This window comes from Choristoneura fumiferana, chromosome 18 (genome assembly GCF_025370935.1).
Source record: "Choristoneura fumiferana chromosome 18, NRCan_CFum_1, whole genome shotgun sequence".
NCBI classification, from domain to species: Eukaryota; Metazoa; Arthropoda; class Insecta; order Lepidoptera; family Tortricidae; genus Choristoneura; species Choristoneura fumiferana.
Window position 1 is genome coordinate 12,372,779 of NC_133489.1, and position 18,202 is coordinate 12,390,980.

The 18,202-nt window shown below is 39.5% G+C and overlaps 2 protein-coding genes across 2 annotated transcripts in view; both read right to left on the bottom strand.

Annotated features, from left to right (window-relative positions):
• The window catches only part of LOC141438144 (aryl hydrocarbon receptor nuclear translocator homolog), a 31,263-nt gene extending 30,647 nt beyond the window's left edge, over positions 1-616 (bottom strand). The window contains 1 exon segment of the mRNA XM_074101864.1: positions 478-616. Coding sequence (XP_073957965.1) covers positions 478-554 — 77 coding nt within the window. The 5' untranslated portion in view covers positions 555-616.
• A 408-nt stretch (positions 617-1,024) lies between these two features.
• Positions 1,025-10,664, bottom strand: LOC141437533 (trafficking protein particle complex subunit 8-like). Its single transcript, XM_074100963.1, has 17 exons — positions 9,101-10,664; positions 8,813-8,974; positions 8,441-8,729; positions 8,216-8,360; positions 8,045-8,120; positions 7,775-7,872; positions 7,502-7,690; positions 7,322-7,422; positions 6,985-7,233; positions 6,607-6,892; positions 5,645-6,009; positions 5,370-5,510; positions 5,097-5,235; positions 4,435-4,735; positions 3,236-3,524; positions 3,017-3,155; positions 1,025-1,282 (listed from the first exon to the last, which is right to left on the bottom strand). Exons 1-17 carry the CDS (start codon positions 9,255-9,257, stop codon positions 1,025-1,027), a joined length of 3,384 nt encoding a protein of 1,127 aa, XP_073957064.1. The 5' UTR covers positions 9,258-10,664.
• Positions 10,665-18,202: the final 7,538 nt, after the last annotated feature.

Consider the following 18,202-nt stretch of genomic DNA (forward strand, 5'->3'; position numbering starts at 1 on the left):
TTACCGACCTTTGGCTTCATGACATGAAAATTAGTACGGGCAATGACTCATTTACCGACCACGGGTTTCATGATTTATTTATTTATTTGGGGGGTTGCAACCAAGGTAGCCTGTATGTTTCGACACTGTTTACGAGCAAATGTGATGAAAAATATTTTAATGATTCACGTCAGGGCATTGCAGGCTGTGATTATTTTATACCTAGAGTTTGTCCTTTCGACGCAGTGACACGTATCCACGTATCATAATCAGGAGTAGTCGAGTCGAACAAATATGCTAGGTGTTATACAAATAGGTACAGTCAACAGCACCAATATCTGACACAACAAAGCGTGTCGTGTATAAATATCTGATACAACTCTATTTCTAGGGCCGGTACGACGTGCCAGATATTTTTACACGTTTTATTAATGCAGGTGACTGTACTTCAAATATGTATATGGAATGATGTGTCTCTCGGTGTGGAACAGATCTCACCGTGGGCGTGAAGCGGAAGACGTGCCGCAGCAGGCGATGCGTGCGCGCGGGCGCGGACGGGGGTCGCGCGGGCTCATAGTACGCCAGCAGCGCCAGGGCGGGCGCGGCGGCGCGCGCGCGCATCACGAGCCGCACGCGCGCGCACGCGCCGCGCGCCACGCCGCCGCACACCACGCGCACACGCCGCGCCGCCGCCGCGCGCCACGCGCCCGCACGCGCCGCGCGCTCGTCTGTAAATCAACAACCGGTCGAGATCTCGCCTCGGGTGTCACGCCGCTTTGACATCTGCTATGGACGCATCTTTAGAGCCCCGACAGACTCTGGACTTGTTATAGATATGCTATTTTACAATTTCATAGTGCAAATGATAAATGCAACTTATGCAACAAAACGATGGCCAATTCGATACATTAAACCTTCGGCACTAGGTTGGGCGATAATTTTGCCTTGGTACGATGCAATTACTCTTGTAATTAATTAGATGTCCTCAATTGTCATAAAAAACTAAATCAATAATCAAGTAATGGATGACCCGGGTTATTCAATTTCATAAGTATTCCATATCATCATTTCCCCAAAACCCACCTGTGTAGACCGTGGGCTCTTTATACTTCTCCTCGTACAACTCCCGAAATGGCTCCGCGTGGGCCGCGGCGGGGTCAGGCGCGAGCAAGTGCACGCAGTCGGGGTGCTCCGCGGCGAAGTACACGGGGCCCATGTCCACGGGGCCTACGTTACGAAGTTCCACGTCCACTACACGCAGTTCACCGCTAATTGCCGCGCGGTTGCTCTCCGTAAACGTCATCTGTCGTATACACCATGTATAACTTTTAGTTAATGTCTATTATACTAGCAGAAGCGAGGCTGGCTCTTTCGGCACGTTTATCTTATCAATATCACACAATGTTCATCGTAACTTTAGCAAAGAGTAATTTTCTTCAGCACGCTAGTTGTTTCACCTATCTTAACCATAGGGTAGGGGTGCAAGAAAATTCAAATCGCTTATAACGCGTCTTCGGAGGAAATGGTATGGAAATGGAATGGCATGTGCCGAAAAGGATGCGAAGAGACGAGAATTGAAATATTTGTTTGTACCTAATAATGGACCGTATAATTGCATCATAATAAGGCTGCATTTCCACCAGAGATGGGCGAGGATGTGTTGCGAGGAATGTGTTGTTTTAATACGAGAGTGAGAGGGACGTTACGGTACGAACTTTGATTTTCGAATTTCGGAGTAGGCCCTCAGATGTCACACAACGTCATTGTTCATGTTTTTCGTATTCAAGTGGTATTCAACCGACATTCGTTACTTTACTCGTATTGTAATCGGATGTGATCAGTGCGTTTTCTAAGTGTTGTTGTTGCTGTTGACGTTATTTGTTAAATTTGTTGAGTTAGATATGTTATTTGTTAATTTTGTTTTGTTTGTTCGTGTTTTTGTTGAGTTTTGTTTGATAAAACATGGACTCTGACTCTGAGCAGCCAAGTACTTCGTCGCGTAGACGACTAGCAAAGAAATACTTTCGCCTACCTCTTAGAAAAGCCGTGAAGTGTATGGTTGTAAATACGTACAAATATGTATACGCAGAGGCCGATCGGCCGGCGGAACATCTATAAAAATTCGAAATATCTCTAAAACGGTCGCATTTTTATTAGACCTATTGTACCTTTTCTAGAATGTCCTAAGTGCCCTACATGTTAGTACATCACGGATCCGTTCATATCTTAATATTTTACGTCATACATACATTGGTACATAGGTACCTACAAAATCTTTCGGTGATAAGTAATCGGTTGCGGCACATCACTATTTATGAGACGCAAAAAACAGGTAACACATGAAACGTCATTTTAGTATCTCGAATTAAGAAACAGACCATACTAATAATTCTCAAGCAAACTTAGCCGTTATAGTTTTCCTTGTAAGTTTAATATAATTACTACCATCCTGAATTTTTTTCAAATTTTTCCACCCACCGGTTTAGATTTTAGAGGGAAGGGGGACGCTCGATTTTAAGGAAAATTTGCACTTTAAGTTGAATATTTCGCAAACAAATCACTGAATCGAAAAATCGTCTCAGCAAACCCCTAATGGTTTTAAAAGGCCTATCTAACGATACCCCACACTATGGGGTTGGATGAGAAAAAAAAATCAACCCCACTTTACGTTATGGGAGGTACCCTAAAAAAATTTTTTTTTTCATTTTTTTATTGTACCATTTTCTGGTGTAGATAAGTTTTGTGGTGTAAAATTGGGTTATAGCTAAGTTTAAAGATACAAATAAAACGTTTGTTGACTTGAAACCTCTTTAGTCTGAAACAAAGTACCTATACTACTTGTTTGGAAATTTTAAACTTTATTTACCTCCCTGGGGAGGCAAAACTGTACGTAAATCCATTACTCCCCCAAGGAATAATTAAGGCCATTGTCCAGTATACAGGCATCGAATAACATCATAGACGAGCAAAAAATATTAACCCCTGCTTCTTTTGGTGTTCTTTTTAGTCATTTGAAACAGAACATAGAACTGCATACCTGTAAACATGGAGCCTGCGGAATGACAGTGATTTGCAAGAGTTTGTCAGACGCGTTCATTTCAGAAAGTAAATCCAATTTTCCTAGTATCATAGAACCATTTGTATTTTCATTACCTCCTTCCCCGCCGTTAATTAATCTGAAAATAAGCAGTATTTTTTATGTCAGTCACTGTCAATCAATGCCACAAAATCACAAGTTAATAAGTAAGGTACTCACTTGTATGCCACGCCCTGCACGCACAATTGACCAATTTGTAAGGGAGTTATGCTGAATATTAATGATTTGCTGCTTTCGCCTTCCAAAATAACTGACTTGATTTTTTGTCCGCATATAGCACTACTCTCCAAGGAGCTACCCGACGCTACCATAAGCTCATTGTTCAAAATTTGTTTGGTGCTCTCCAAGTCATCGGAATTCGCAACAAATTGCCACAAAAGTTCGACATCTTTTAAGATCGTGACTATTTTGAGTGGGTTTCGGAGAGTAATTGAAATTTGTATCGGCTCTGTAATAATTAAAAAGAAATTAGGTTGGTATTAAACAGTTTAAAACCAAAGAAGTGACATATTTCTTATACCAAACAAATGAACCAACTACAAAAAAACCATGAAAATACTTTTCTACCAGTCTGAAGTCGGTCGGAGCCCCAGCACGAGCCAGCAGGAGTGGACCTATAATAGTCATCCACCTCGCCTACGCACTTTATATTTGGCTTCAATCACTCCTGCTGGGCGCTGGCACGTGCTGAGGCACCGACCGATTTCAGACTGGTAGAAAATTATTTTCATGGATTTTTGTAGTTGGTTCAATTTTTTGTTATAAATTTTCTTTTTCACGTTTTTTAGTGTACGTAATCCCAGATACAATAGTTTAATATCAACTGCTCGTCACCTTTTACGAAATATTGCTTTTTCCGATGCAGAAACGTTCATTATTGAGGAGTCCTGGTGCTACCATGAGCATAAATTGCTTAGCAACTGTGTCAAAGTAATTAAAATTCAACCCGTGAAATACTAACTCTGATGGTTAACTGTGGTCTTCAGCATCAGTTCCACTTTACCAAATGATGATTTTCAAGAGCAAATGCACGAGTTACTACTAAATATATCCAATTTACTATAGGTGTCCCTACAACATTTGAAGAGTTCCCTCGATTTCCTTAAGATACAATCATCAGATCCTGATTAGGTGCTTATGGGACCTAATTGAAGACATTCCTAGACGAAAGCAAAAAAAAATTCTCAAATAGGATCCTTAATGACGGAGTTCTGAGGTAACAAACATTAAAAAATATATATAACCGAATTGATAACCTCCTCCTGTTTTGAAGTCGGTTAAAATAGGTTTGAGCTTGAAAACAATTGTACGAGACTCAAAATAAAGTACGTTATTTGTGCAATAAATGCCTAACTGACCTCCCTGCGGTACGACCGGGTTTCTATCCGTCTTCGACGTGTACAAGTCGACAGTCGGCTTGAATATCATGGGCACGCTTCCTTGTGCAACTTGCAGTAGCATCTCTTCCAGTTTGTGCCAGACTCTTTCTTCATGGCGAGTGGCTGCGTCTGCGAAGGACAGTGAAGAGGCGGGTTCCCGGCCCGGCGATGACAGCGGCGCGGGGCCCACGCACAGCACGGCTGTAGCTTCACTCTCCAGGAGAGGTAGTGGCAGAACTGGCAGGTGCTCTTTGAACTCCTCGGAGCTCTCCACCCATTGCTGCCGATGTATAAAATTGACTTTTAAGCAAATTGTCTGTTTCGTTTGTGCCAGACTAACATTTTGCAATGAAAGCGGTAGTTGATAGCTATGAACTGCAGAAAGATATAAACGACTGAGGAATCGACTGAGCAAGAAATTTTAAGTAGTCTTGAATTGCTATTCAAAATCTTGAAATTTTTAAAAATATATTTCGTGAGATTTCATAAGGGATTCTTCAACGTTCATGTGCAGTGCTTACTGTCATAACTAAATTAAATAAAGCTACTTTGAGTTGAAAATACAGTCTAAAACCCGGATAAATCCGCCCAGCCAGCGCCCCGCGTCGCTCGTCAGCCGCCCCACACACAGCACACAGTACCTGGTGCGCCAGCATGTACTCGCGCAGGAAGGCGTCCTGCTGGTGCGCGGGCTGCAGCGCACGCGCGGCCGGCGCCAGCGGCGCGCCCAGCCAGCGCACCGCGTCGCGCGTCAGCCGCCCCACACACAGCACACAGTACCTGGTGCGCCAGCATGTACTCGCGCAGGAAGGCGTCCTGCTGGTGCGCGGGCTGCAGCGCACGCGCGGCCGGCGCCAGCGGCGCGCCCAGCCAGCGCACCGCGTCGCGCGTCAGCCGCCCCACACACAGCACACAGTACCTGGTGCGCCAGCATGTACTCGCGCAGGAAGGCGTCCTGCTGGTGCGCGGGCTGCAGCGCACGCGCCGGCGCCAGCGGCGCGCCCAGCCAGCGCACCGCGTCGCGCGTCAGCCGCCCCACACACAGCACACAGTACCTGGTGCGCCAGCATGTACTCGCGCAGGAAGGCGTCCTGCTGGTGCGCGGGCTGCAGCGCACGCGCGGCCGGCGCCAGCGGCGCGCCCAGCCAGCGCACCGCGTCGCGCGTCAGCCGCCCCACACACAGCACACAGTACCTGGTGCGCCAGCATGTACTCGCGCAGGAAGGCGTCCTGCTGGTGCGCGGGCTGCAGCGCACGCGCGGCCGGCGCCAGCGGCGCGCCCAGCCAGCGCACCGCGTCGCGCGTCAGCCGCCCCACACACAGCACACAGTACCTGGTGCGCCAGCATGTACTCGCGCAGGAAGGCGTCCTGCTGGTGCGCGGGCTGCGTCGCGCGCAGCGGGCTGCAGCGCAGGCGCTGCGCGCGCTGCAGCGCAGCGCCAGCGCGCCCAGCCAGCGCACCGCGTCGCGCGTCAGCCGCAGCGCGCTGGCCAGCCGCCCCAGCGCGAACTGCACGTGGTCTGTCGACAGCCGCCACCCGCTCGCCGCATACACCTCAAAACAGACAATGGACTCTTTTATAATTCAATGTTCAGCCTTATATTTCTCAAAAATAAGATAATAATGATGCTCAAGTTTACTCGAAGGACAAAGGTAAAAGTGTAGAGTAGAGATACTCCAGTCATTACTGAAAAATTAGATCGAATTTTATAATTCAATCAAGAGATTCGAGTTACAGATATAGCTCAGCAAATCACACATCGTAAGTGGTAGTGAGTGGTGATGGCCCTTGGGGCTGTAGTGTAAGGTTTTCGAGTGGCGACCGCGTACTAACGCGACGATTTGGCAAAGTTCGCGTAATAGCAAAATACCTTGGGGAAGGCAGGAGTTTAAAAACGGACGTCTTCCGGCTGATATAATAAGATGATGTTGATAATTAAGATTGGTTTTGGAGTACAAAAATATTTTTTAATTCAACTCCAAATTTTGTTACTTTTACGGTCATCCCGTGAAATCCATATCGAAAATACAAACTGAAACATAGATGCACAGAAAAACCAGAAAAAGAGACCAGCGCTGGGAATCGAACCCAGGTAAGCATAAGCATGCAGCACGGAATGCTGAGGACCTTCATATGCATTAACAACTAACCTGATAAGCTTGATTATAGCATCGATACGCGTGTTTCTTCTGCCCCGCTTTTGAGAATCTGTGGCCCGCCAATACCATGTGGAAAGCATATTTCCTACACATCGCCTTTGTCCCTGGGCCTGACAAGAAACATAGGGAAGCTTGTTCCAGCAACATAGCGCTGCGAAGGTCGCTGTCTTCTGACGTCATACGAATCAGCTGTTTGGCAGCTTCGCCATAAAAAGAGCCAGAGCTACTGAGGCAGAGCACAGACAACAAAGTTGCTCTCACTGAGTATTGCACCATTCTGAAAAAGTATTATAATAAAATTTTACAATATTTGATGCTATTCTCAACTTAACCTGTCTCAAAAATTAAAACACTTCTTAATTTATTTACCTGCATGTATTTAAGTAAGTTACAATACTCTCCTCCATGTAGCCGTGAGTTTTTTTATTAGCATCTCCTGCCATGAAGGCACTAACAGCTGCCATTTCTAGCGCCCCCGCGTAGCAGAGCCAAGCGCTGTCAGCGTAAAACTCGCGCTTGGCCGTGTGGTAAGTGTCAAAGGCTCGCTGCCACTGCCCGCACAGGAACCATAGGTCGCCTAGACGACGCAGCTGTAGCTCTGGGCAATCATTGGAGTAGCTACCATAAAATACAAAATTATTTAATTATACCAAAGCAAGAATAGTGTATGAACTTCTGTTTTTGATTTGATTACTCTTCAACTCACATCACTGTGTTATTTCCTGTAGTATTCCCTCCTTTCCCAGTACCAAACCATCTTTTTGTGGCTGAGAGTAGTGATCTGCTGACACCCTTCCTGTTAGCTACCTGCAATCATTCAGATTTATAAATATAACAAGGTCACAAAACAATGAAAAAACTCAACTGAATAGTACAAAATTCTAACCACTTCAGACAGCTGTGATATTTGTTTTTCCACAAAAGGTAATAGGGCTTTTAAAGCATACTCTTGTGTGAATTTTTTAATTGATTCCACGTCCAGGGCATTCAGAGCAAGGCCATGTACTTCAGTAGAATAGTCCAAAGGCTTCACACTTACATTCATGCTTTCTGAACTGCCTGAGAATGAATGAGTCTGGAAAATAAACATCAAATCATTGACATTTTTACTTCTTTCCAAGGTTTTATTTATTGTCTTGGAATACATTCATAATCTTACTTGCAAGCTGTTAGCATTATCATAAATGTCATTTTCAGATGTAGTCAAAGGATGCATGCCTTCTGGTGGAATAGATGCAGTAAGTGTGTTACCATCTTCTGTCAAAAGAAAATAACTTATAATAAAATATTGCACGTTTTCACAAAGTAATAGCATTTGATTAACTGTTTTAAGTCAGGTTGACTGAGAGAGAATTTGGAATGCCATTAGGGCTGCTGTTTACACATATTTTAAAAATCTGTGCTATTCTGCTAAAAAAATGCAACATACCTGGCGATCCAGATACTGTTGGAAATGGTTGTGGATCTGGAGGAGTTGTTGGCAGATTTCCAGAAGACATTTCACTCTGAAAGCAATATCATTGTTGGCAATTTTTTTTTATTCAATTCTGTTCAATTATCAAACAACAATCTAATCTGATTTAATTTTGAAAGTACATACATTGGAATCATTTGATCGTTTGATATACTGTGCCCAAAAATCTAATGGTAAGCTTGGGTCAGTTGTGCTTTTAGAGTTTATAGACAGCATGAAACAGTTACTGGAGCCAAAAGTTTGTTTCAAAGTTTCAAATGCTGCATCAGCTCTGAAATAGAGAAGAATAAGATTCAGTGACTTTAGTGAACCTTTCTTGAACAAAAAATTAATGAATTTTGGACTACTTACTTGTCTCTTGCTACAGCAGAAACATCATGCAAAAGAAGATATGACTTTAAGACCCCTTGGTTAAACCACTTGGGTAATTTTGGTGGAGTGACATTTTGTAACTGAGCATATTGTTGGTTTAGACTATTAAAAGTGTCAACAATATTGTCATCAAGGGTGGTGCCAACAATAATGCAAGATAAAAAATGTTTTGTATATTCATGGTCAGATGGGAATTGCACTTCTAAATAAGTCTCTCGCCAAGCATCAAACCACGGTGTTGATTGAGGCACATCAAATTTATGCCCATCTGCAAACAAAAATACTTGAGTCCACCTTACCTTTTAAATCAATTGAAATTACCTAACAACATAGTTACGATTAGGTAAGTACCTATTTCAAGCAAGACAGTTTTATCATTGTAGTTGTATAGAACAGCATTGTTCAATTGTTTCCTTGCTTCAGTGGGCGGTAATGGTTTCCAATGAACATCCCTTACAATTAATTTCCAATTTTTAATAACACACACACCACCACTAGGCTCTCGGATTTGACCTGTTAATAAAAGAAACTTCAGAACTCAAAATATATACTATACAATAAATATATTATTGTAATATTAAATTTACAAGTTTGTAATGTAGAATATCACAACCACATTCACAATTTTACAATTTCTACCTTCAAAATCCAGGCTTGTGAATGGTTGCAGTAATTCAGTAAAAGATAAATTGTTTTTCGCTGTAATATTGTCTACTTTCGGACTGCATAGAACTGCAACGACGGGCGAAAAGGAGTTCTGTATAAATTCTTGAGCTGTTTTTCCAGATTTAGCCATGATGAAGCAAGTTAATACGTAATCATATAATTCTAATATGATTTAATGTGTTTATCAACCACAATTTTAAGTCACTAGCTCACAAGGTACTTATACTCTTTGCTCACAGAGTACATTATGGGCTGACTGACATTGACAGATAAACAGTGTTGCAAACTTCTAGAAACTCTAGTCGCTAACTAAACCGCTAAACTCAAAATCAAGTCGCTAGAAAATCGCTAAAACTCACTAAACCTAAAAAAAAGAGCGAGCGGAATCAGGACTGTCTGGCAGAGACACAAGAGGCCACTGATGGTCTGAAAGGTTGGGATACAAAAAAAATAACCTAATCAGAAAAATAGTACATTGTGTCTAAAGGGCGGTAAACAAGGAATTACGAACGAGAGTCTATTAGAAGCTCGAATTCGAAGACTGAGGGCTTTAATGAGTCGATGTTCGTAATTCTAGTACCGCCCGTGCGACATACAATGTTTTTTATCACATTTGCGAGTAAAATTTTATATTTCTAAAAGAAAAAATATAATTGTTCCATATATTGGCGTTACCTTAGGCTGCGCTCTTGGTAGCGCCGCTCTCCCCCCCCCCCCTCCCCTCCCGCAGCATGCGCCGCAACGTGCGTGTGCATGTGGTCCTGCAGCAGGAGTGCGCACATGGCGTAGCAGATTCAGTACGGGCATGGACTCATTTACCGACCTTTGGCTTCATGACAAGAAAATTTGCACGCGCAAAAACTCGTTTACCGACCACAGGTTTCATGACAAGCACATTAAGGTCGAGGGTTTTATTTGGGGGGTTGCAACCAAGGTAGCCTGCATGTTTCGAGACTGTTTACGAGCAAGTGTGATGAAAAATAGAATATTTCCGAATTCACTGAAGTTGTTTAAGTTCCGATCCGAACGGCTATGTGCTGCAATTAGTACCACTATTTGCCACTAGATGGCGCTGGCTGTAGGATAGATGTTTGATTAACTTAGTTTATTTAAGTAGCGGAAAGAATTATTGTTTAAATACACATTTCTTGAGCAACCCACACAAGTTCGTTTTCATTATTATACACTGTTATTATTATAGAGGGTGCTGATTATTCGGATTGTACGGGCGTAGTACAAAAGTTGAATTGAATATTATTTTTACCCGACTGCCCGAAGGAGGGTTATTTTAGATAGCTAAAGCTATAGTATAAAGGAATAAGGTAAATGTACCTCATTACGGTATATTAAGGCGTTTCCTACTTTGACTGAGGATTTTAAAAAAAATACGAAGATTCTAGATGTAGTAACTATTTTATTTTAGGGATATGTCTTTTAAGATGGATGTAGGATATTATTTTACTTCGTAGCTTTTAATTTATAGAAATAAACGTTATTTCGCTAAACCCTTCGTTTGTCCCTTAATCCGTGATAAAATTTGGCTCTGGACTTAATTTCGGGAGTCGTTTGTACGTAATTCCGTGCTATCTTTAAAGTTCACATTGTTCAAGCATCTATCAAGATAGTTGACTTAAAATACTTTTTTTAAATGATGATTATAATCACGTAATAAAAAAAATGTATTGCGTGAATTGGAGGAATTGGAATTGGAGGGGGAAATTTATTATACTCTACTTAGGTAATCTAAATTAAAATGACAAAATGAAAAACATGCTTAGTTAAATTTATTGATTCAACTTAATAATTTGAATATATCAAATAATAAAATAACTTCTAGAACAAAAACAAAATTAGATTTTGTTTGATAATCATATTAAAGTAGGTATGATAGTCACTGTCCCATCATTTACCTACATCTTAACGACTTTTGAAGTGTTTCGGCGTATATATTGGATAAGGCCATTTTTTACCTGAAAAAGGTAACAATATATTATTATATGTATTATACCCATGCAAATTTCAGCTTTCAAGTACTAATGATCACTGAGCTAAACCGTGGACGGACGGACAAACGGACGTGGTGGATAAGGGTTTCTAGTTGACTAAGGAAGCCTAAAAACAGAATGGACCCCTCCCCATAGTTTTTATTTTTATTTTTTTTATAATACCGGAATAAGAGACATTAGTACAAAAGTCGTGTACATAATTACAGGGTTCCAAAAAAAATGGTTATAATAAATAAAAAACAACTCAAATTTAAAAAAAACATGTACCGTAATTACGTCACAATATTTGCAATCCTTACTTAACTTATTCACATCAAATATATAAATAAATTTAATCCTAGATAGAAACAAAAGATTAAAACATATCGGACTGAGTTTCCCTTATTCCGTGATACTCACGCAATTAGGTACATCGCGTCAGATAGGTGTACATAATTACGGCAGCGAGTATTTTACTTTAAATATGCTTTCAGTTAACTTCAAAAGGTGATAAATACGTCTATTAATAACTATAAAACAACAATGATACAAATTTTGTACTTACCAGTATCACAGCAAATCCTTATGAAGTTCCGCTGCCACGTTACGCTCACTGACAACACGCCCGTACCGAACTACTGCGGGGTTGCGACGGACGCGTTTGAAAGTGCCTCACGGCTTTAAAAGTTATTACATATATTCAAAAATCGTGTTTTTCGGTTGTATTTAAACTATAGTTAATGAAGTATTGCATTAAGTTATGATTTTACTGATTGTTTCCTTATTTTACGACAAAAACTAAAATATCACGGCATAATGTACTATCCCGGAATAGTGTACCTTTACCTTAGAGCTAAGTAAATAAAGTTTGGATTTGGTGCGCAAAGGCGTTTGACGCTTTGCATATAGATCTCTTGGCACTGTATTATTCTTGTAGTCTTCGAGTTTACAAAAAATGTGTATAAATGTGTTGTTATACCTATCCAAACCAAGTATAACTCGGTTATCAAATAACTCGGTTATCGGTCAAAGTGATTTACAATAGTTTATATGGATTTTTTGAAAGGCATGATTTGTTAGTCAAAGAGCAAAATGAATTTCGAAAGAATAAGTCAATAAATAAAGCTATTTTCGATCTAATGCAAGTCGCTCTAACTCAGATGAATAAAAGAGTTCCAGTTTCAGCTCTGTATATGGACATGACAAAAGCTTTCGACTTTGTCCATCATACCATTCTACTCAGCAAACTATATGCATACGGTGTGCGAGGTAATGCATATAATTTAATCAAATCTTACTTAAGTAACTGTAAACAGATAACCCAGATATCAAAATCATGTATTAAATCGAAAACTGTCAAAATTTACTCGTCAGATTTTAGACAAATACGTTACGGTGTACCACAGGGCAGCGTCTTGGGTCCTTTGTTATTCCTCATTTACATCAATGATCTACCAAAGGTTATTGATCAAACTGTAGTTCTATTTGCTGACGACTGTAGTGTTATTTACTGGTAAAAGTTTAACAGATTGTGAAGTAAATATCAACAGGACATTAAATACAATAATTGAATGGCTGACAAATAATAATCTTAATATTAACATTAGTAAAACCACAGTCATGTCTTTCAGACAGAGGCGGAATGAATCGTTTAATTTAAATATAGCATATAAGGGACAAACAATCTGTGAAACTGACATGACAAAATTTTTAGGCTTAAATGTATATAATAAGTTAGCATGGAATAATCAAATTGAAATCGTATGTAAGAAACTAAAGAAATATTCATATGCATTGTATAATCTCAGGAAAGTAGTAAATATTTCAACAGTTCTAAAGAACTGCATATCATGCCTATGTCATTGTAACATCGACATTAAGGTACGGCATTATATTTTGGGAAAACGCTACGGGGTGGGACATGGCTTTCAAAGCACAAAAAAAATGTATCAGGTCATTGTGTGGTTTGCGGAAAACGATTCTTGCCTTTAAAAATCTCAAAATCTTAACACTGCCATGTCTGTACATATACAAAATCTGTGTATTTGTGAGAACTAATATCGATTTATTTATGAATTATAGTAGTGTACGCCTTCGACACAAACTTTGCATCATGGCACCCAAAATATATAACAAATTACCGAGGGCTATGCATAATATTGACAACATATACGGAAGGAAAAACTAATTTTTTTTTTGGCCGAAAAGGCTTATATTAAACTTATTTATTAATTTTTAATTCATACATATTTTAAAACTATATATATATATATATATATATATATACAGTTGTGGTCATATAATTAAGAACGATTTTTTATAGAGAAGATTTTTTCAAACTGACAAGTGTTACTAACTGCATGTATATTTTTGTACTTCTCTCGGTATCGTAAAACTTTTCCGTACTAGCGGTAAACTCATTTATACATATAATTGGCTAAAAAATAAATATATAAACTTTATACATTACATCTAAACCTAGTATTACTACTTACTGGCTGGTCATATAATTAAGAACGCTGAATAGTTTATTTTTTATTCAAATTTATATAGAGAACGGACGGCCGCTTTGTGGTTTTAGGTTATTATTCGAATAATTTTGGCGCCATTTAGTGCCGTAAAAGTCTTAAAGGCGATTGCTTCATATAAAAACAATGGGGAAAAATAAAAGTTGTGATAAATCTACAAGAGAAGTAATACTAAAACTTTGCGACAAGAATTGGTCGTATAAACACATAGCCGATCATCTGCAATGTTCAAAAACTATGGTTTTCCACGCCATAAAGCATTTTGCCACGTCTCAAACTACTTCAAATGTTCCGCGTGTACCTAGACAAAGAAAGTCATCTCGTCGAGATGATCGAAATATCGTTCGTTTGGCAAAACAAAATCCTTTTAAAAGGTCTAATACCGTCTAATGAGTTAAGAAAAAAATATTTTGGCGAAAACAACCCTTCAGCAATCTCGGCACGCATTATTCGAAGGCGTTTGGTAGAAGAAAAGTTGCACGGAAGGATAGCAAGGAAGGTGCCTATGTTGAAACGGTGTCATAGGCAAGCCCGGCTTGCATTTGCAAGATGATATGAAAACTGGACAGTCAGACAGTGGAAAAACGTTCTTTTTTCTGACGAGACAAAAATAAATAGGGTATGTTCTGATGGCAAACGATATGTAAGATGGCCTTCAAATAAAGCATTCGACCCAAAGTACACAAAAGTGACTTTAAAGCATGGCGGGGGAAATGTAAAAATTTGGGGATGTTTTTCTGGACATGGTGTTGGACCTGTTAGGCTGATAGAAGGAAACATGGATCAATTTCAATACAAAAACATACTGGAAGAAACAATGTTACCATATGCTGAAGGCGTGCTTCCGGTTATTTGGACATTCCAGCATGACAATGATCCCAAGCATACTGCACGTACCGTTAAGGAATTCCTCACATAGCAATCAGTTTCTGTCTTAGATTGGCCAGCCAACAGCCCCGATCTTAACCCAATAGAGCATCTTTGGTGCGAAGTCAAGAAAAAGGTTTCAAATCGACAGTGTGGCAATTTAAGAGAACTGTATGACGTATTCTTAGAAGAATGGAACTCTATCTCTCTTGCGAAATGTCAAAAATTGATAGATTCAATGCCTCGCCGGTGTAAGGCAGTAATAAAAAGCCGTGGACATGCTACTAACTATTAATTTTAGTTAAAATGTATTAAATTCCTTTTTTTTCTGTACAAACTTCACGTTAGTGTGATTTAGTTAATCTAAGTTTCAAATAAAAAAAACTTTCGAGCAGTTCAATAAATCGTTCTTAATTATTTGTCCAGCTTCATTACTATTTTAATTTGTTACTAAAGAGAATAAAAACAAAATTTGTAAAAAAATGTCAGCAATTTTATTATTTATTCTTAATCCCGTTTGCTCTATTCATGTGGCTATTTCATAACGTAACTAGTTACTTCTAAGAAGGAACCACGACTACACATGACATGATTTAGTTAAAAATAATCTGGAACTTCAAATCGTTCTTAATTACATGACCACCACTGTATATATATATAAGTAAATAAGTTTAATATAAGGCAATATTTGTATGCCCTGGGGCACCACATAGATACTCAAAAAACATAATTTAAGACCAAATCAATGTTACCTATGTTGGACAAATGAATAAATGATTATTATGATTATCTTACCTAAACTGAACTAACTCGGTTATCTTGCAAAACTGTACTTCTTGATTACAGTTTGACTGAAAGTCACTGTTTGTATTTCTTGTTCCTGGTTTTAGTTTATTTCTGATATTAAACCACTATACCTACTACACTATATTATAGCCCGAAGAATTGCGAAACTGAAGTGGCAGTGGGCGGGGCACATTGCTCGCAGTACTAATGGCCGATGGGGTCAGAAGGTTCTCGAATGGCGTCCGCGGACCGGGAGACAAGCTGTCGGTAGGCCTCCAACAAGATAGAGCGACGACCTGCAGGGCTACTACGAAACTCGAAGTTCGTATCGTACCGTCCTTCTCGCTCACCTATTAAATAGTATAAGTGTCAGAGGGATCGCACGACACGAACTTCGAATTTTGTAGTAGCCCTGCTGGTTATAAGATCGCGGGATCGCGTTGGATGCGGAAAGCACAAGACCGGTCTGAGTGGAGAGCCTTGGGGGAGGCCGATGTCCAGCAGTGGACGTCTTTCGGCTGACATGATGATGATGACAAGGAGAATAATGCACTTAATAATAATTTTCACTTCTCATGCTCGTAAAGTTGGTATTATTTATTTCTAGTTGAATACTCAACGCTCCGTTTTTGTACTGTGCTCAAATTCTGAATCTAACCTGAGCCCTCGCGTAATTTATAAAGGACTAATCAACACTACTAAGAATAATGGCCGAATGTGCTTTATAAAGTAGGTACAAATTAAGATTGGTTTTTGGAGTCTTTTTGTATTTTTTATTTAAACTCCAAATTTTGTTACTTACGGTCATCCCGTAAAACCCATATCGAAAATACAAACTGAAACATAGATGCACAGAAAAACCAGAAAAATAGACCAGCGCCTTTCTTATCCGTAGTACACCCAATAGAACCACCAGTAGTTTGTCCAACTGCTTTACCTAACCTAGGTTAGGTTAGGTTAGGTTAGGACTTTTGTATTAAATATAATATTTATATAAATAAATATAATATTTCCGGATTGGACAAATTAGTAGGACCCGGAGTACGTACCTACTTTAACTAACCCTGGTACTGGTACCGGTACCGCCAACGGGCTGCCGGTGGTACCATTGTTAGTTTTACCTACTTATCCCTGGTACCACCGACCAAGCTGCCAGTGGCACCATGGTTAGTTTTACCTATCCCTGGTACTGCCAGCGAACTGCCGGTGGTGCCACGGTTAGTTTTAAATGCCTGAAGTGTGAAATTGACTAAAAAGCTTATTGCCTAAAGTAGATGCCTACAGAGCAAAATGCCTGAGTGGTTAAATGCTGACATAACAAAATACCTAAATAGTCGACTGCCTGCAAAGCAAAATGCCTAAGTTGTTAAATGCCTACAAAGCTGGCCTCGTCCTCCCGCCATGCTAATCAAATTGGGGTTGAACCAAAAACAAAAACAATCACACAGCATAATAGAATAATACTACAACACTGAATTACAAACTAAATAAAATAAGAAAACAGTAAAGACAATATAAATTTAAATACAACATATGTACCTAATAACAATCACGAATGTTTAAAAAAACTTATTTATCTTGAGAGAAGTAGGGTGGCTTGCCATTCCCTTCCATATTTCATCACACTAGTGAATAATTACAGTGTGCAGATTTTGATACCCATATTGTTACAATACATTTTTTTAAATTCCTCCGCCATATTTTTTTTCGGAGACGCCATATTGAAATATTATATAGCCTATGTCACTCCGACAGTTATGACGAATCCAATGATACCTCATATGTTAAAATCGGTCCAGTCGTTTAGGCTGCAGCGAGGAACAAAGAACTCGACATACATACATACAACATACATACATAAATAAATACCTAAATACACACATACATACACTCGAAAAACATAACTCTCCTTTGGGCAGTCCGGTAGAAAAATTAAAGCGTTTGTACATATTATGCGTTTAAGAAAAAACCTCACAAGTCATAAATAATGCATTCCCATTGGTCAATTTAATTTCACATGCAGCAGACCATTAGTTTTGTTTGGTCCAATTGTCGTTCAGCAGGCCAAGAAAATTATTCTGAAATATATTCGAAAAAGTCGTATCGTACTATGAAACACATTTATAGATACGACCTATTACCGTAACGTGCTTCATTGTTGTCGTGTTTGCGAGCCATAAATAAGTCAGCTGTTAAATGTACAAATAATACGCAGTTTTGTGTACTAGATTTAGGTTATCTATGGTCACATTTTCGAGCAGAATCGTGAAAATCAAGGTTATGTAACTTGTGCTCTAGATTAAGGGAAGATTTTTTAAGTAATTTGCTAAGACGAGTATTTTAACCCCTCGTATGCTTAAGGCACGGACACGGATCCGTGTCAAATTTAAGGCTATCTTTTATTTGTATTTTTCTATAAATCAACAGAATTTGTGCTTATTAAAACAAATGAGACTCGAATTTTGGGGGTTCCTAAAACGGTTTTTCGATTCAGTGATTTGTTTGCTAAATATTCAACTTTAAAGTGCAAATTTCCATTAAAATCGAGCGTCCCCCCTCCTCTAAAATCTAAACCGGTGGGTGGAAAATTTTGAAAAAATTCAGAATGGTAGTAAGTTTATCAAACTTTCAAGGAAAACTATATCGGCTAAGTTTGCTTGAGAATTATTAGTAGTTTAAGAGTAAATAGCAGCCTAAGGTATAAAATATACCTAAACTTGGAAGATTCCGTATAAAATACGAAATTCTTAGAAAAATATTACTTATTTTTTTCGTAATGGCTACGGAACGCTATTTTGGGCGTGTCTGACACGCTCTTGGCCGGTTTTTTTTAGTTCCCGCATACTAGCGGTTTGTCTTTGGTTTGTGTTTAAGTGTAATTTTACTTTATATTCAATACTTTTGGCCAT

Coding starts and splice junctions, on each gene's coding strand:
- LOC141437533 (XM_074100963.1), bottom strand. CDS start 9,257: ATGGCTAAATCTGGAAAAACAGCTCAAGAATTTATACAGAACTCCTTT. Junction 6,010..6,606: donor GCTATAATCAAGCTTATCAG/GTTAGTTGTTAA, acceptor GTCTGTTTTGAG/GTGTATGCGGCGAGCGGGTG. Junction 5,236..5,369: donor ATGCTGGCGCACCAGGTACT/GTGTGCTGTGTG, acceptor CTGGCGCACCAG/GTACTGTGTGCTGTGTGTGG.